The sequence below is a fragment of the Taudactylus pleione genome, unplaced genomic scaffold (assembly GCF_031769625.1).
Source record: "Taudactylus pleione unplaced genomic scaffold, aTauple2 ptg000138l, whole genome shotgun sequence".
Taxonomy (NCBI): domain Eukaryota; kingdom Metazoa; phylum Chordata; class Amphibia; order Anura; family Myobatrachidae; genus Taudactylus; species Taudactylus pleione.
In genome coordinates this window covers 10,413,776-10,433,162 of record NW_028284540.1, presented here as the reverse complement: position 1 = coordinate 10,433,162, position 19,387 = coordinate 10,413,776, and the positions used below count along the sequence as shown (strand labels likewise).

Here is a 19,387-nt window from a genome sequence, read left to right as displayed (position 1 = left end):
CCTTCCCCACTCCTAATACTTACTGTCGGAATTCTGGTGCTGGGATTCCGACTTCTGTCGGGATTCTGGCGCCAGTATTCTGAGCTCCACTATCCCGACCGCCGGGATGGTAACTACATCCCGTTATTTTAGCAGCCTTGTGCTAAGATGCCATTTTGGTCAGGGTAGAGTCTCATAGAAATTGTGAGACAGTTTCAGGGGGGTGGAGAGTAGACTGCAACATTGTTACCTGTGCTGTGCTCATTCACTTCTTGTGGTTCTCTGCTTACGGCAGGAGTACATGTAATAGGACCCTGCACAGTGCTCCAAGAAAGGTGCACGGTGCATTTTTACATGTAAAAACGTGCAGGGCGCAACCCTGGTAAATTTGCCTAGCCTGAACTCTGCGAGTGTTCCATATACATTGGTTTAAAGAGACGAGCTAGATAGCTCCCTTATGTGTTGTATATCTGTCCTGAATAAGAAGAGGGTCTGTGGGCGCAGAATTGCATTCCATCTGGATTTCTGTTTTAATTATTTTTTAATGAAAATAAATAACAATTACAAAGCATACAGTTTACACACATACATTTTATTTTAGGAGAACATAAGAGGAACAGGCTCGGCACGAGCAGCCATCAAACAGCAAAACAGTGAACAAGAATAGGATTAGAGAAAACACGGTATAACCGTCTAATAAAACAGCATAATCATACATAATGAAGTTGTGGGAACACCTACAGGATACAAGAGATTACAATTCGTCAGGAGAGTAGTCCATGCTTGGTAGACTGCCAAAGGGACCATATTTTATATAATTTGGAAGGGCATTTTCTTTTGGTGTCCATAAACCTCTCATGTGACACAGAGAAATTAACTAGGCCAATCCAAGAGGCAAGAGAGTGAGCCTGAGGAGCCATCTAATTCCTATCAATACATACCAATCCAAACAGACACGTTCTCAGGGTATACAAATACATTCCAATCCTGGAGTCAGCCACACACACCAAGACCAGGGACCAAAAATTAGTCATCAGCAGACCAGATCAGAGGAGATGACCAAAGTCAGCAGCGGATGCTCCGAAAATAGGATATAGTGGATGCTAAGGGCCTAAGTCAGAGGTGGAGGGTGCTGCGATAATATGCAAGTGCTAGTATCATCCTTCCCCTGGTGTAGTAGCCTGTGTCTGAAAGTACAAGGACTAAGACACCCACTTTCAGCGTCTCTGCACGCTATAATACCGCAGGTGATTCTTTAGATGCCACCATCGGTGCAACATTGGCACTTGTAGCAGCCCTATGGCAGGTCCAGTTTCTCCATCTCACTATGGCTTCTGTGGCTATGCATTTGGGGATGCAGCCGCTTTCACTGACACCCGCTCCTATAACACCCATGAAACAGACTTTTTCTGCGTTCTAGCCACCTCCCAGGACTGTCCATCAATTTACCACACCATTTCTGTCCCATTCACAACAGCATATTTGTGCATACACTCTGTGTAATGCAAGCGCCTTAGGGGTTTTCTTCATTTTATTATGCATATGCAGTTGTAAATAACCACTTAACTATATGAACATTAGCATTGCATGCGATCTGTACCAGCATCCAGTAGACTCTATGCTGGATCTGGAATATATGCCATAGCTGTATGGGGAGAACCAAGAACAAGCTTCCATTCCTCATCCAAAAGAGGAGCTAATTCCACCTCCCATTTGAGTTGTAACTGTAATCTCCCCACTACCTCACCTAACATTAGAGACAGGTCGCTGCAGGAAATATGTTTTCTAGAGGGAAGGGCGTATATCAAAGCTTGCAAAGGAGAACCAGTATCAGAAGTTTAACCGGAACACAGGTAGGAATATAGCAAAGTCCACAGCAAAAAACATGCACAGCAGGGATCTGGCAGGAGTCCAAGAAAGACCTGAAAGTAACGTTGCACAGACACTGAGACACAGTTAGTAACAGGCTTTATACTAGAGGCCTGTGATCCATAGGAAGTTCAGAACATGTGACCCAAATGGAATCAGGTTTGAAATAATAAGCAATCAGAAATACCACAACCTGACAGCACCTTTTGAGACAGATGATCATTTTAACTCTCTATCCCCTGTATGTGGAGAACGCCAGCAACCAGTATAGCTCCTCCAACGACCACAGTGGAACTTTGGCAAATGTAGTTTATCTTTACGTACTGAAATAGTCACAGTCCTGACAAGGGGTGCTTGTATCCCCAGATAAAAGAGGTAGTTTACCTAGCTTTCTTCGCGAATAGAGTAAGCGGAAGATAAATTGGGGAGTGCTGTAGGACGTATAACAACTTAGGTTGGATAATCATCTTCACCAGGTTCACTCATCCCGTAACTGAAAGAGGGAGCTTTTGCCAGACATGGGACTTATTTTGTAAGGTAATCAATTTCAGGCTAAACCTTTAGGGACACATGCGCAGCTACCTCATGGAAAATTTTAATGCCTAGGTCTTTACATTGTGTACACCAGCATAAATGGAGGCCATATGCAGTCAGTAGAGACGGGGTGGGGAGGATAGGGAACACCACACACTTATTCTAAAGAGAGACAAAAGAGCCGAAAGGAAAGTTCTGTATGTAGCAGAGATAGCAACATATAATTTGCAAAGAGTGCAGTCTTCTCCTCAGAGTCCAAGACCAAAAGTCCAGAGATAGCCGGAGAAGCACGTATTTCACAGGCCAGTGGCCAACTTGCAAAGGCAAATAGAGACAGGGACAAATGGCAATCCAGGTGGGGACCATGTCTGCAACAAAGCCATTGACAGGACGGGAATACAAAAGATTTATCCATTCGAGAATTCAGGAGCCACCCTAAATTTAGAAATCACAGCCCAAAGACATGGCCACTTTACCAAATTGCATTTCTCATCAAAGCATCCTCATGGTCCACATGGTGTATCTGAAGATATAAATAAAGATGTCATATCAATCAGAGTTGATTGCCCTGCAAAAAGCCAGTTGGATGAATGATCTCCAAGATCACCTTATGCAACCAAATGGCCAGTGTCTTGGCTAAACTTCTGCCATCTGTAGATAACGGATTAGACGGCATGAATCTGGAAAATCTGGATCCTTACCATGCTTGGGAAGCACATCTATCAATTCTTCTGCCATAGAAGTGTTACGGACTGCTCAGGAGTGCTGCAAGGAGTCCGGGACTTACCTGTCCAGGGGCTCTGGCGGGGGTGCAGACTGCTGGCGGCTAGCAGGGTGTGTGGGCAGGTCCCAGGAAGGCAGCACTGGATCTCTGGCCAGGTGGAGTTGTGGCAGCTGAGGGTCTGTGCTATCACCACCGGGTGCTGGGCGCCGCCATCTTGGATCTGGTCACATATCAAGTCTGAGCCAATCCAATCTGTATAATTCACAGTCAGCTTCGACAGCCAATCCTGCTACAGTCTTCAGTATTTAAGGGCTGTCTGGGAGCTTCTGGGTTGCCAGTGCTACGTCTAGTCTGTGTTCTTAGTTCTCTGTGCTCCGTTTGAGTTCCAGTGCTCCAGTTGCAGTCCGATTTGAAGATTTCTGCTGCTTCATAGTGCCGCTACCAGTTAGACTGACCACCTCAGTTCCGGTGACCGATATCGCTGCCTGTGCTCCGTTACAGAGCCTCCTCCGCCAGCACCGGTACAGTTCCCTGCAGTCCAGCTTCTCCAGCCGTGCTCCGATTACCCCGGAGGAGTTTACCTTTCTATTCTACTTAGCCTCAGTCCTCCGCTACCTCCAGTAAGGCAGAGACATTCATGAACAGATATCCTCTCCGACCAGCTTCATTTAAATTCCAGGAAACTGCTCGCTAGGACTTCCCTGTGCCCAATCCACAATCTGTTTTGCTTGTGACAAGAAGGAGGTAAAGAGCCAACCTTAAACATCTCCAAGAGTATGGGGACAAAATAGCTGAAATGTGTTCTATATAATTTAGTAGGGAGTTCATCCACTCCCAGAGCTTTATTACCAGGAAAGGACTTAGGGCCTGATTCACTACGGTACACATTACAGCCTCACGCACACTTGCACAAGCCCTGACCTTACTCAGAATTGCTAACAACCACGCACGCTATGAGACCTCAGACTGCGTATGGCATTGCAGTGGATAATTTATGCATGTCTCTGCAATGGCGTGCAAATGCACTGGCACGCCTGCATTTCGCAGTCCACCCCTGCGTTACTCACAAACACAGCACTTCCTGTCAATCACTCTGCGATGGGTCTGCATAGTTACTGCAGTGTCTGCGTAGGCCCGATCGCAGTGGCTTGTTTCGCGCATGCGCACTGCGATGCGTACGCATGCACAGTGCAAAACAATCGGCAGTTGCGTATGGTAGTGAATCAGGCCCTTAATGGCATCCACCACCTCCTCATGAGAGATGTTTAATGTCCAAGAAGCTTGGCTGGCAGATGACAAAGAGGGCAGGGAAATCTGATCCTAGTAGCAATCTAGGTCCGTCTGAGAGTAGTAAACTCGGGAAGCATAGACTTCCACAAAGTAATCATACAACACCCCAGCTATAGAAGGAGTAATAGCATGTGCAACAGCACCTGTACTAAGCAACTCTTGCACAGTAGCGCAGCTCCGTCCAGAGCCATAGGGGGCATAAACCTACTAGTTCCATTAACCTGTATGTAGTGATCATGGGCAGAAAAAAGGAGCCTGCCTTTAGATATGTCAGTAAGAAAATCAGGGCCTGATTCAGACCCGCTCGCTATGAGCTTACGCTCGCTCAATGAGTATGCAAATATTCGAAAATGACGCGGTGAGGAGTGATCGCTCGCCAAGGCATGAGCACGTCCATCTTACCTGTACGAGCGTTCGCTTTGTGTATGCAGACTCCCCTTAGCGAATGCAGAGACGCCCACTGCCCCACGTCATCTCCTGGAAGTTTGTGAAAACATTGGTACATCGACCACTTTCGGATGTGAACGCAGTGCTTGTGGTAGCTTTTTTCTACCGCAAGCATTGCGAGGAAATCCGAGTAAAAAAATGGCTGGTGACGCTGCCTGTTAATTATGCACGCCTCTAAAACGGCGTTGAAACACTCAGGCACGCCTACGTTCGCTCCTCCACTCCCCCGTTTGTACTGGACTTCCCCTGTTACCACCCACAAACGGCTTCCCCTGTCACTCACTCTGCTGGGCTGGCTTTGCTGTGCAAGCGAGGAATCTGCGAACGCACTGTGTAGTTTGTGCACTGCGATGCATGCGCAGATTAGCAACCTTCGGCAATAGCGAGCGCACTACGGATAGCGTCCGGGCCTGAATCAGACCCTCAGTCCGCTCTCTATGTACAATAAGACATTCAACTCTATCTGCTAATTGTTTTTGCTCCATGGCTTCGTTCCAGATCCACCTCACACTCCTTTTGAAACACATTTCTGAGCCACTCTAGAAATCAAAGTGCCCCAGAGAAAAGCCTTAAATGCATCCAAGATCAGTAGGGAATTATTGTCAAAAAACCTATCCCAAACTGCTAGGAGGTCTGAGGCCGCCCCCATGTGTGTCAGTCAAACGGGATTAAGGGCCAGAGATTGACGCAAACCCAATATTTTCGCAAATGACCAATGTTTTTTTCACTGTACATGCATCGAAGCTGCACTGCACATATGCCACGGTGGTCTTGCGACGGCGTTGGCAGTGAAGATTTTTTTCGCAAAGTAATTGACAGGGACCGTTTGTGGGTTGTAACGGGGGTGGATCCTTAAACACTGACTTTTCACGGGCATGTCAGCCTGCGACTGCAATCCTGTACATAGTAGTTACGGCTCTGGCGACTTTGTTCTATCGATCATTCTGGCAGGACATTAACCAGGATCCTGTAGAGTGGCGGATCTTGCATTCTTTAAACTTTCCAGCTGCTTAGGATTTTCTGCTCTTGGTAGCAGTAGGCAATGGCAGCAGAAATAACCCAGGAAAAAAGTGATTATTACTTGTATAAAGGAGCAGGAGTGCCGGTCCAAACAAAAAGCAGTTAGCAGTGACCCCACTATAGCCAAACAATTAATATGCACCACACCTCAAAAATTGTCCAGGGTCAGTCAGAACAGTCGAGAACACCTCCAGCAGCAGAGGTGGAGGAGATGAAAGCCGATAAGATACACCAGACATAGAAACGGGAGTGCAGACACACTGGTAGATCCTCCACCCCCCCACCCAGCTGAGGATGTGCAGACAAGATGGCATACAGACACCACTATCCATTGAAGGAATCCCAGGGGCAGCTATAGACCAGCAGTCAGCCCACAGAACACTGCCTGAAGCATAGCGGTGATGGCAGAGTCCAGGGCATGGCAGTGCTGCGGCTCAGAAAAGATACCTATCCCGGAGGAGTCAAAAGGTCACCAGACACACTGCCTGAGAAACACTGCAGCAGGGGAAGGTCTTGACAGGCCAGGGCATGTGAGACCAAGGATGGTCCCAGGATACCGGTCAGGATATATAAGCTGGAGAACACTGTAGCACGCGTCTTACCCCATGCTTGTCCAGGCTATGCCCCCCCCCCCAATCATTTTATATGAACTTCTGACTAAACCTATAACAGTGCAGTAGGAGGAGACCATAATAGGTTGTTATTAATGAAAAGGGAATACCTATACAACACAAGTGGCACAGTAACCTAACTTGGTTCATTCCAGGATAGTGAACCCTTTGTACATGCTGGCGAAGTGAGGCCATCCAGACAGGGTGTCCAGTTTCCATCAAATGATTTTCATTCCATCCTTTAGTGGTTTGGGTTATTCTTCTGAGCAGCGTCATCTTGCTCTTCTGGATGTGGAAGAGCACTGCAGATTTACCTGGATAGGACAACCAGAAGATGGACACTTTGCTTGTTATCTGTGATACGCAGAAAAGCGGTTGCTCAGCATATTAACAGACAGTAGGCGGATAGATCAGGTCTACCATACAGCAGACGTATCCTGGAGCTGGGCGGACAGTTTTGGCTCACATTTTAGCTCATTTGACCCAGATGCATTGAAGTTTCTTGGGTAGTGCAGCATGGGTTCTCTGCCAAGCTGTTGTGTTGTGCAGCCCCTTGGTCCTTTGTTCACACATGTTTTGGCACAGAGTTTTGCGGGGGCAGCTTTAGAACATCCCCATGCCACAATTGTCCCCTATTTTGGAAGAGGAAGAAAACCATGGGATTTTTGGGAATCGCCAATTAGTTTCTCCAAATCTGTGTGAGACCCTACATTCCATCCCTTTATGCTCAATCTGGACGTGTTCCTATTAGAGTGGGTTTTTCTAGTGATGGAGAAGACCTGATGTGGCCTAGCAGCTTCCCATGTATTTGCAAATGCATGCAACTAATATCTCTGAATTTCTATTTCCATATAGTCTTGATATATTGTTGCAAGTATAATTCAGTGTACTGAGGACCAATAGGGGGTTAAACCCCCCTTTTTTCTACGTGATTGTTTTAACCCACACCTTAAGCCAAGAAGGGCTTTATGAAGAAAGGCCAAGCAGGACCCCACTGCTGAATAAAAGACATAAAGTGAACGACTGATCTGTGCCAAAACATACCTAGACAAACCACAATCCTAGGAACAGTCTGTAGACAGATAATACCAAAATAGTACTTTTTTTGGAAATGCAGACCAGCGATTTGTTTATAGGCATCATAAACTTTTAAAGAGAAGAACACCCTATACCTACGATTAAACATGGTGGAGGATCCATAATGTTGTTGGACTGCTTTGTTGCCTCTGGTACTGGAGGCCTTCACCATATTGAAGGAATCATGAAATCGGATGATTGGAGCAAAATATGTTCCCTAGTGTAAGAAACCTAGACTTGGGTTGAAGATCATGGGTCCTATAGCATGATAATGATGACCCAAAGCACACATCCAAGAGCAGGCAAGAATGGTTGAAAAAAAAAAATTAACGGCTTTAAACTGTTCCGCAATGAGTCCTGCTCTCAATTCAATTTAAAAAGAACTCCTACAAATTTTCAAGAGCTTCAACAAATTGCAATGGAAGAGTATGAGAAACTACAGTGCATCTGGAAAGTATTCACAACGCTTCACTTTTTCCACATTTTGTTATGTTAGTCTTATTCCCAGTGGCGTAACTAGGGTATTTGGAGCCCAGGGCAAATTTGAAAAGGGAGCCCCCCCCATGTGCGCAAAAAAATGGGCGTGGTCACTTAAAAATGGGGTGTGTCAACATGACACATAGTGTCATGTGACACGTAGTCCCCCCCCCCATGCAGTGCCCTTCATATAGTGCCCCCAGCAGTAGTCGTCCCCCCCCATGCAGTTTTCCCAGTAGTGGCCCCCTTATGCAGGCACCCAGTAGTGATCCCCCCTATCCAGTGCACCCTGTAGTGGCCCTTCCTATTATTGCCCCCAGTAGTGGTCCCCCGAGTGCAGTGCCTCTAGTAGTAGGCCCCTTTTATAATGCCCCCAGTGATAGTTCCCCCCCCCCCCCAAGTAGTAGTCCCCAGTAGAGGTTCCCCCTCCCGATTAAGTGCCCCCAGTAGTGCCCCCCCCCAGTAGAGGTCCTCCCAATAATGGTGCCCCCAGTAGTAGCCACTCCTCCCCAGTTGTGCCCCCACCCCCAGTAGAGGTCCCCCCAGTAGTAGCCACCCCCCTCCCCTGTTGTGCCCCCACCCCCATTAGAGGTCCCCCCAGTAGTAGCCACCCCCCTCCCCCGTTGTGCCCCCAGTAGTGCAGATAGGTTAAAAAATATATATATAAAAATATACTTGCCTGAATCCACGCAGCTGCTGCTCCGGTCCGTGACGCCGCTCCAGCCGCCGCCCGCCAGTCCTCCCGGGCTGGCGCGCTCAGCATTATGGGACAGACGTCATGACGTCTATCCCATTACCCACTGCAGGAGCCGGACGGAAGTAATGTATATTTTCATCTGACATTACTACATGAAAAATGAAAAAGGAATTTTCTTTTGGGTTCATAACTGTGAACATGCTATTAAAATATTCAGAAATAATTGTACAGGTTGTTGTTAACATTTAAGGGTACCAATAATGTTGACCAGAACTGTATTTATGACACACATTAACATAATCAATGGTCATTTAGTCAGGGTTTAGGGGGAAAGAATGTATATTTAGGAGGTTTATAAGTTGTACTTTGTTTTCTAATGGCTACTTCCTTTTATTTTCTCTTGCAGAGATGTCTGTACCATCATGTGACAATAGGGGTCAGTGCTGGTGGGCACACACACAAGGGAACAAAGAGATTGACCAGTATGAACAATGGAAGTGCAGACTGTGCTTGGGAGCCCATGTCGCGGAGGGAGAGGTTCCCATGTGACCGCTTTAAACATGCCGGAGTTTTATGTAACGGTTTTGTGTACATCCACGGTGGTCGACAGGATTATCTGCTGGGGGATTTTTGGAGATACAACCTAGGTGAGATTTTTACTTCTATTATATTTTACTATTCTTTGTTTAAAAGTTTGTCCACTCTCAGTTTCCTTCATGCTGCATTCAGCGTGCATAGTGCCTTGGAACACGCTTTACGTAACCTCATATAGCTTTGAATGAATGATCTAATTCTTTTTATATTCCTCTGATTATTTAGCACAATTGCTGAGGTAGATGTCCTTTGCTGAGGTGATGCCCACTCAATGTGTGATGTGAGGGAAATTTAAATTAATGTAATTGAACCACTATATACATATTTCATTTTTTCAGGCACTTTTTGTTTTAGAAACCAGTCTTCTTGCAGAGAAAAAGTCATCTGTCTAGTTCTGGGTCCATACTGCACTTAGCTGGTATATGATTGTAGTGTCTGGGGGGTACACGTTGTTACTCTTTTATGGTGGACTTGACCAGATTGAAACGGGCCAAGCATTTCCCACAAAGAGAGCATATTGTGCTTCATAAGCTGCTGCTTCCTGATTGACACTGTAAACTGGAATATCCAGAACTGTAGAAGCTAGCCATAGTTCTTCTGTTAGTAATTGGGGCCTCCGGGCAAATGACAGATACAACCTACTGTAGGTATACTGTGTTATATAATGGTGGCATTCTCTATGTAGCTCATATGAAATAGTTTTACAGATCTTTTACATTCTTTTTATAGAGATGTCTTTGTTGGCTAACCAGAATGTTACAATATAGGTTAGTTTCTCTTCAACAGAATAGTTTGCTCTCCACTCATTGATTCTATTCTTATTTTAGCACTTAGCCAATGGGAGCAGCTTCCAAGCAGCAGACACACTCCGGATAAGCTGGAAGGACACTCCATGGTGGCTCATGAGGTGAATAGTTTGTTATTTATGTGACATGAGTAGTTCTTTAGGAGGAAAGTGTGTTATAGGGTGCCCCCTGCTATCACTGGGAAATATCTAATTAATATCCAGCAGATAACTCATGATCAATATTGTCTATGAATCAGAAATGTTTTAAAGGTACAATTGTATTAAAATTTTATTCAGGCATTACTCGCCCAGAACAGCACAGGGCAGCACAGATGGTGTAATGGTTAGCATTACTGCCTCACAGTACTGAGGTCATGGGTTCGATTCCCACCATGGCCCTACCTGTGCGGAGTTTGTATATTCTCCCTGTGCTTGCGTGGGTTTCCTCCGGGTGCTCCGGTTTCCTCCCACACTCCAAAAATATACTGGTAGGTTAATTGGCTCCGAACACAAATTAACCCTAGTGTGTATGTGTGTGCGCATGTGATAGGGATCATAGAGTGTAAGCTCCACTGGGGCAGGGACTGATGTGAATGGTAAGAAATTCTCTGTAAAGCGCTGCGGAATATGTGTGCGCTATATAAATAACTGGTAATAAATAACAGGAAGACGCAAACTGTGGCCTCAGCATTACTTGATAATGGGGCCGACACGCCCTCATTTTCAAGACCGCTGGCCATCACCGCCCCTTCCCCGCGCCCAAATGGCCACAGCTTCGGCTTGAGGGGAACTGCGACCGCCGTTGTAGTCAATGCTCAGCACATATGCAGTGTAGCGCCGATTGATACACATCAGAGTTGTGCGGAAACCATTGGGTTTATGTACAACTGTGAATCAGGCCCCATGCCCTGTATGTTAATTATTATTATGTTTCAGCTTATTATAGACTTAACTGTATGTTCACATCCTCTTTTCTAAAGTTATAAATATATATATATATTTTTTTTTTTTCTATTGTAAAATTGTTCAGCACACAGTAATGTACGTTGTATTATACGTGGTTGCTTTTTATTTTTTAGTTCTAGCAAAGTTCACAATATTTGGAATGGTCTGGTGGTTGCCAATTATTTGCAATAGTCCGGCATATAAAAGTGTGACTGAATAAATTATTTAATAGTTCTAGATACATTTTACTCTCTTATCAGAACCAACAAACATAGTTTAAAAATAAATGATAATCTGTTGGCATCCCAATTAAAAGCTAAATGGGCTTCTCAGACTATTGCAAGCCTTCGAGATAATAATGCTGCTCTTAACTGTGACCCAGTAGCCATTAATCACTCTTTTTTAACTAACAAGCATTATATAACCTTACTGGACCCCACCAGGCACGGCTTCCTCCTTTCTCGGTTGCTCAAAAGTATCTAGACTTCCCAAGTTGTCCAGAAATGCTATTTCTTCTTCAGGGTCCATAGAGCTCCACAGGGAGACACTGGGGTGTAGGTGGGACCTGGAGGACCGGGCACCAAAAGCAAAGCTTTTCAATCCCAGGATGCTCTGGTGCTTCCCCCTATACCCCGCCCTCAGGCTACCTCACCCACAGCCTGAGGGCACTTCAGTTTCGTTGGTGTCCGGCAGGAGCTGGACCACCATTATAACGGGACTGCATTAAGCAGCCCAAGCTTTTATATTAGGATTTCATCTATTTCAGTTTTTTTTTTTTTACTAGAATGGGTGAGCAGCACCAGACTGTCTGTGCTGCCGACCCATCACCCCTCCGAGGTGCCGTGACACTAAGCCTGTGCTAGGTACTCCCAGCGGGGCTCTGATGGGGACTAGCTAGCATGCTTCCAGGGCCCCAGGCTGCAGCCCGGCATTCAGGGGACAGGTAAGGCGGAAACCCGTTCACGGGGACCCGCATTGTTGCTCAGTCTTGCCTCCGGTTTCAGGAGACAGACTGGAGGCGCTGATGTGGACACTGTTTCGCCCATGACTCCACTAGAACACCGGGGCATATAACATACTGCCGCAGCATATGTAAGGAGGCCAGGGGACCAGGTGGTTAATGTCAGCAATGGGAGAAGGTGCTTTCCCTGCAGCCCCTCCCCCAGTTCAGGGCGACATTCCACTGTAGTCTTGGTGTTCCCTGGGCTGCTCCTCTTCACCTTACGCACTCCCAGAGACTTGCGGCAGTCATTTTTTTCAAGCAGGTCTCTGAGAACACTGGGTCCAATCTACCTGTATACCTCTCCCACAGGCCAGGTCATGCAGCGCTATATCCTACCAACCACTGTGGTCTGTGTACTTGATTTTAGTGTCCATTGTATAAATGTAATGTTTTTCTACTTTTGTATGTGACTTGTGCTAGCGCTAATGTCTACTTTCTATACTGTACAGCTTATAACTGTCCTTTTATTCTACTATACCCTGACATACTAAGGTGAAGGGGATTCATTGTACATCACATTTCACAGATACTTGTGAGTGCTATCACATACTTATTAACACGGTTGCACACTACACTATGTCATATTATCCAGGGTGTTCACTGCACTGTATCAAACTGTGTATTTTGTTATTCTTGTGGCTATGGCTGGCAGAGGAAAGAATAACAAGCAGCCTGATGCTGCTCCTACTCTGGTGTCTTGAAAGTCCTGGTCTCTGTATTAATTGGTACACAGCCCCAGGCCCATCAGCCCCGGTGTCTCTCCCTCAGGACCCACCCTTGGCTGCCTTTTTACAAATGCTGGCAAAACTTGCAAACCAAGTAGCAGTCCCCATATGGGATGGCCACAGCTGGTAATCCCTGCAAATCCTTTGCCTCCCCCGTGGGTAGACTTACTGTCTACCTCAGTACAGAGTTTAGCTAATATTGTACCTCTACAGTTTTTCAGCAAATGCTACAAAAAGAAAAGCCTTTACCTACTAAAACTACTAAGGGGCCTATTCATCATCACTTAATTTTCACAAAAGCAGGTGAAAAAGCACATTTTCACCTGCAAGTGTGAAAATTAAATTATCGGGCTATTCATTAAGAAGGTAAAGCAGGAGATATCACAGATGGAAAGCAGTGGGGAAGCCGGCGGACGCAATGCTGACTGCCGGCTTCCCGACTACTTAATCCCAGCAAGGGCTAAATGACAGGCGTTGAAATCCCGACGCCTGTCATTTTACCGACGCCGGGAGACCGGCGCCCGGCATCCTGATCGAAGGGATGCTGGGCGCCGCCGCGGGGTGGGGGAGGGTTAGGTTTAGGGCTCCCAGGGGGGATTTAGGGTTAGGCAGCCCCCCCAGGAGGTTAGGGTTAGGCTAGGGGAAGGGGGGTTAGGGCTAGACAACCCCCCCCGGGGGGACTTAGGTTTAGGCGACAGGGAAGGTGGGGATAGGTTTAGGCACTGGGGGGGAGGTTAGGGTTAGGCACCCTAAAGAAGGGTTAGGGTTAGAGGGGGGAATTAGATTAGTTATACTTACCTCTCTAGATGATCAGGATTTCCTCCTGTGTCAGGCAGACGCTGTCGGGATATGAACCACCGGCCGTTAATAATACTGATTCCTCACAGATATCTCCTACTTAACTTCCGTTTGCGGAATGGCCCACTGTCCCAATACACTAGTATGGGGACAGAATTCATCGAGCTCCGAAAATTATATTTTCGGAGCTTGACTGCGGGAGCATTCGCCATCGTCAGATGGCGGATGCCCCCTGCTTGTTGATCGCTACCCGTTCTTCCCTATGGGAAGAAAGTCCGGGTTGCGATAAGGGATCCTTCCACCGGACGTCGGGGCTCTTGTGTGCATATGTGACCTGTAGGTCGCGCATGCGCACCGCCGTCACTGCTCCGACAGGAGCATCAGCTGCCACCGCGCCGGAGCAATGATGAATTGCTCCGGTGGCCGCTGCGAGTCAGAGTGTTAATTATCGGGGTCGCTTCGGACCCCGATAATTAACATCATGAATAGGCCCCCTAAACGTGCTGTGTAATCTTCCCAGTCCACCCAGTTATCTGATTCTGATCTATCATCTGGGGAGGCAGAAGACTCAGATCTCTCTAACTCTTGACTCAGTCTCAGGAGAAGAGTAGCCGCCCTCTAAACTAAATATACCTGCTCTTGTGAGAGCTGTTAGAACTGTTTTACAAATAGAAGAGGATGATCCTGCTCCTAAGAAAAAACACGCACTTCTTAAGCGCCAAAAGGTTGTTTTACCAGAGTTTCCTCACTCTGACCAGCTATCTGATCACAGGAGTGAAGCTTGGAATATGCCCGGTAAAAGGTTTTAAATTCCAAAACTGTTCAGTTCCTTTTACCCTCTTCCAGCTACTGATTGTACTAAATGGGAAGTTCCCCCAGCAGTGGATTCTTATGTAACCCGTCTGGTTAAAAATGCCACCTTACCCATTCATACTGCAACCTCCTTGAAGGAGACCACAGAAAGACATATAGAAGCTTGTCATAAATCTATATACTCTCTTACAGGAGCTATTACTCATTGAGAGTTGGGTAGAGGCCCTAGAAGAGACTGTCCCCCTTGATGCTTCAAGGAACAGCTGTCCTACATATCTCACATTAGTGATGCAGCCTCCTACTTAGGTGAAGCAGCTATGGATACGGCTCTCCTGGCCTCCAGGATATCTGTCATTTTGGTAGTGGCCCACCGTATTCTTTTGGCTACATTCCTGGAAAGCAGATTCAGAATCAAAACTGCCTTATGCAGGATACATAACCAAGGCCTCCAAGCCTAGGGCCAAACAGGCCTGGGATGCTAGACATCCACCTGCCAATTCTGATGACAAGCCTACAGCCTGATGGGGTGGCCCTCTCCCTGGAGGTTAACAGGGTGGGAGGCTGACTTCAATTTGCACAGGTTTGGCATCAAACCACGTCAGATGCCTGGGTAAGGGAAGTGGTCTCCCACGGATATACCCTCTCATTCCTGAGGCGACCCCCCCCTCCCCCAGCAGTTCTTTTGCACAGGACCTCCGTCAGACCCAACTGAGGCCCTGCTGCTCCAAAAAGCCATTCAGTCTTTACTGAATTCAGGAGTAATAATTTGGCTCCTCTCCTCACAATGGGGCAAGGGCTATTCATCTACCCTTTTCTTAGTTCAGAAGCCCAATGGGTCTCATCGGCCTACCCTCAACCTCAAATCTCTGAACAAGTTTATCAGGGTACCCAGGTTTCATATGGAAACCCTCCATTCCATTAACCTAGCTATGGATCCTGGGGATTTTATGGTATCTCTAGACATTCAGGACGCTTACCTACATGTACCTATAGCGCCTTCTCATCAGCAATATCTCAGGTTTGCTATACTACAGCAACATTACCAATTTCAGGCTCTGCCGTTTGGCCTTTCAACAGCCCCCTGGGTCTTTACCAAGATCATGGCAGTTATGGCGGCCTCTCTTTGCCATCAAGGGATCAGACTGCTCCCGTACTCGGACGATCTCTTGCTGTTGGCCAGCTTCCCAGAGACTCTTCACTGCCATCTTCAGGTAATCATTGCTTTTCTTCAAATGCACAGTTGACTGATAAACTGGAAAAAAATCTTCTCTAACACCATCTCAAAGGATGGTACATTTGGGAGCCCTCCTGGACTCTTGAGTTCAGAGAATCTTCCTAACAGCGAACAAGATTTCATCAATCCAGCACAGACTACGCAGACTGCTTCACAAGCACCATGTGTCATTTCACTTTGCAATGCGGGCCTTGGGATCATTGGTGTCCACCTTTGACATGGTGGAGTTCACCCAGTTTCATTCCAGGCCCCTACAACACCTGATCCTCTCCAGGTGCTCAAATCCCAGATGATGAGACTTTCCCCAGAGGTTCGCCTGTCCCTAACCTGGTGGCTACAGACTTCCCATTTGAATAAGGGTCGTCCCTTTTGGATCCCAGACTGGGCTCTCCTCACCACGGACGCAAGCCTCCGAGGGTGGGGTGCAGTAATTGGCCAGCACTCCTTTTAGGGCCGTCGAGGCAGTGTTACCAATCAATATCCTGGAACTTCAAGCCATCTACAGAGCCTACCCCATCTACTTTGATCCCAGACGATTGGCCTCCCCCCGGAGGTTCGCCTGTCCTTAGCTTGGTGGCTACAGACATTCCATTTAGACAAGGGTCGTCCCTTTTGGATCCCGGATTGGGCTCTCCTCATCACGGGCGCAAGCCTCTGAGGGTGGGGTGCAGTGACTGGCCAGCACTTCTTCCAGGGCTGCTGGACCGCAGTCGAGGCAAAGTTACCAATCAATGTCTTAGAACTTCGAGCCATATACAGAGCTCTCACTCTGGCTCAGGATATTCTTCAGGGCAGGCCAGTACAAGTACAGGCCTCAAGACACAACAACAAACTTCCAATATATGGACAAGAACACAGGACCCCGACGCAGAAATCATAGACGCATTGTCTATGAAATGGAACTTCCATTTGGCATATCTCTTCCCTCCAATATCCCTGCTTCCTCGAGTGCTTTGAAAGTTCTGACAGGAGTGGGGCACATTACTGTTCATAGCTCCGGCTTGGCCGAGACGTAATTTGCACTCCGATCTTCAAAGGCTCGCCATAGACGTTCCTCTTCAGCTTCCTCTACGAGTAGACCTGATGTCTCCAGGTCCATGTCTACATCCGGACCTAGCCCGTCTGTCTTTTAACGGCTTGGCTCTTAAGACATCCCTCCTAATGGCTAAGGGTTTCTCCAGCTTTGTGGTCCAGACCATGCTCAGAGCACATAATCCAGCCAGAATTTACCACAGAATATGGCATACGTATTTCAAATGGTGTGCTCCAAGAAACTAGTCTTTAAAGTTTCTCAAATTCTTGCCTTTCATCAGGCTGGACTGAATCTAGACCTCCGCCTAGCATCTCTGAAAGTGCAGGTCTCTGCTTTGTCTATCTGGTTTCGGTGCAGAATTCTTACTATACTGGATGTTCACACATTGATGCAAGGTGTTCTACGTATACAACCTCCCTTTGTTCCTCCTGTGGCTCCATGGGATTTGTCAGTGGTGCTCCAAGCACTTCTGGAACCTCCATTCGAACCCCATCAGTGGCTGTCAAGTAACTCACTGCGAAGACTGTTTATTCTGGCTATAGCATCTGCCTGTCGGGTATCTGATTTAGGTGCGCTTTCATGTTGCACCCCCTTTTTATTATTTCTTCAGGGCTGTTTTTCGTACACGCCCAGATTTCCTTCCCAAGGTGGTTTCTCGCTTTCACCTGGATGAGGAAATTGTGATTCCAGCATTTAATTCACCAGACCTCTCAGCAGATGAGGCCTCGTTTGACGTGGTCCGTGCTCTGAAGATCTACGTGGACCGCACTACTTCCATCTTTGTCCTATATGGATTCCACAAGAAAGGATGGCCAGATAACACACTGTGTGTAAGCCTGTAAGATAGTCATGCGTATCCATCTGGCCAGACTGACCTTCCTAGGCCGGTTACAGTATCTGCTCATTCTACTTGCTCTGTGGGTCCCTCGTGGGCAGCCCAGCGTGGTGCCTCCGCTGAACAGCTATGCAAGGCAGCAATCTGGTTTTCTGTCCACACCTTTCTCAGGTTTTATGCCTTTGATACATTTGCCTCTCAAGATGCTTCCTTTGGGCATAGGGTTCTCCTATCTGCTTAGGAGCGTTCCCGCCCTTGAACAACTGCTTTGGGACATCCCAAATGTCTCCCTGTGGAGCCTTATGGACCCTGAAGAAGAAAAGCAGAGTTATGGTAAAACTTACCTTCATTGTCTTTCTTCGAAGTCCACAGGGCACCTGCCCTGACGCTCCTAGCTTTTATGGGTTTCTTCTCCTGATCACTTGTTTCCTTCTCTGTGTGAGACTGTGATTCTTCAGTTTACCAGTCTTCCATCTCTCCTATTCTGCTCCTGCCTTGAGCTTGTTAACAAAACTGAAGTGCCCTCAGGCTATGGGCGGTGTACAGGGGGAAGGACCGGAGCATCTGGGTTTGAAAAGCTTTGCTGTTGGTGTCCGGTCCTCCAGGTCCCACCCAGTGTTCGCAAATACGCGCTATAGCGCGTATTTTACTCGAAATCGGGCACTGGGGACTCACTTTTTTAAAGTAGCCGGGTCCTCGGGGACGCGCTGTGCTGTGGCCAATCCCTGACAGCTGGCTGCAGCACAGCGCGTCCCCCTGCAGAAACTGACATGCTGTCTGTTAGAGCAGCCAATGAGAGTCAGACTCTCATTGGCTGCTGCTGTGGAAAGCCGAGCTGGGATCAAGTGTCTGATCCCAGCATCGGCACAGCATCCGTGCCCGGCGGTGGGACAGTGTTTGTTCCCAGCGCCAGGTAAGCCACTGCGGTGGGTACCTGGTGAAGGGACCGCCTGGTCCCTTCCACCAGTGGCGGCGAGAGAAGCTTGGCTCCGGGCACGAGCTGAACGGAGCTTGCTGCACGGAAGCCAAGTAGCGGCGGCGGTTGTTTGGCTTTTGGCTCACGGTCCAGCAGCCAATAGAAGGTAGACGCGATGAGCCAATCGCGGCTCGCCGCATCATAACCCCGCCCACTCAAAGCGTCTTGAAAAGACGCCGCTGAGCGGGAACGTTCAGTCCGTCGGCGGAGGGGAGGAGTGAAGACCTCCCGAAAAGAAGAGCGGCACGGCAACAGTTCCGTTAGCCATGCAAGAGGCCAGAAGACGGCGTGATCAATAAGGAAGAGGCGGTGCCGCTGGCCAGGACGGGCCAGCGGCAGAAGACTGCAGCTGAGGACCGAAGAGGACTGCGGGGAAGGAAAGCAAAAGAGCTAACGAAGCTCCCGCCCCGCAGTCTCTTCCACCGTACCGGTAGACGGCCTTGGGCCACCGGAATTTTACTCCTTCCTAGACCACCAGGGTTGTCAGGCACTAGGCCCGTGGGATAAATTCAGGGAATAGGCCTGTGGGTCTATAGGCGGGCACAAGGCCCGGGCAACATAGGGGGCATTAGGCCCAATTGAAGGTATATGCCCCCCAAATAGCTGTGTGACTTGGGCATTAGGCCCAGGTCACTAGAGGGCCCACCTATTTGCCCTTTAGTGGACTGGGCCTAATGCCCAGGTCACTCACACCTATTGGGGCAGATACCTTCATTGGACTGCATAGGTGGTTGAAGCCATACGGGGGGCAATGCACAGGGGGACTGCTACTGGGGGCAATGCACAGGGAGGACTGCTACTGGGGGCAATGCACAGGGAGGACTGCTGCTGGGGGCAATGCACAGGGGGGACTGCTGCTGGGGGCAATGCACAGGGGGGACTGCTGCTGGGGGCAATGCACAGGGGGGACTGCTGCTGG

The 19,387-nt window shown here is 47.9% G+C and overlaps 1 protein-coding gene across 1 annotated transcript in view; it reads left to right on the top strand.

The window, feature by feature from the left end:
• LOC148522834 (kelch domain-containing protein 10-like) overlaps positions 1–19,387 on the top strand; it is a 65,708-nt gene that overhangs the window by 17,669 nt on the left and 28,652 nt on the right. The window contains exons 3-4 of the mRNA XM_088473648.1: positions 9,132–9,372; positions 10,147–10,226. Coding sequence (XP_088329774.1) covers positions 9,210–9,372; positions 10,147–10,226 — 243 coding nt within the window. The 5' untranslated portion in view covers positions 9,132–9,209. The remainder of the gene's footprint in view (positions 1–9,131; positions 9,373–10,146; positions 10,227–19,387) is intronic.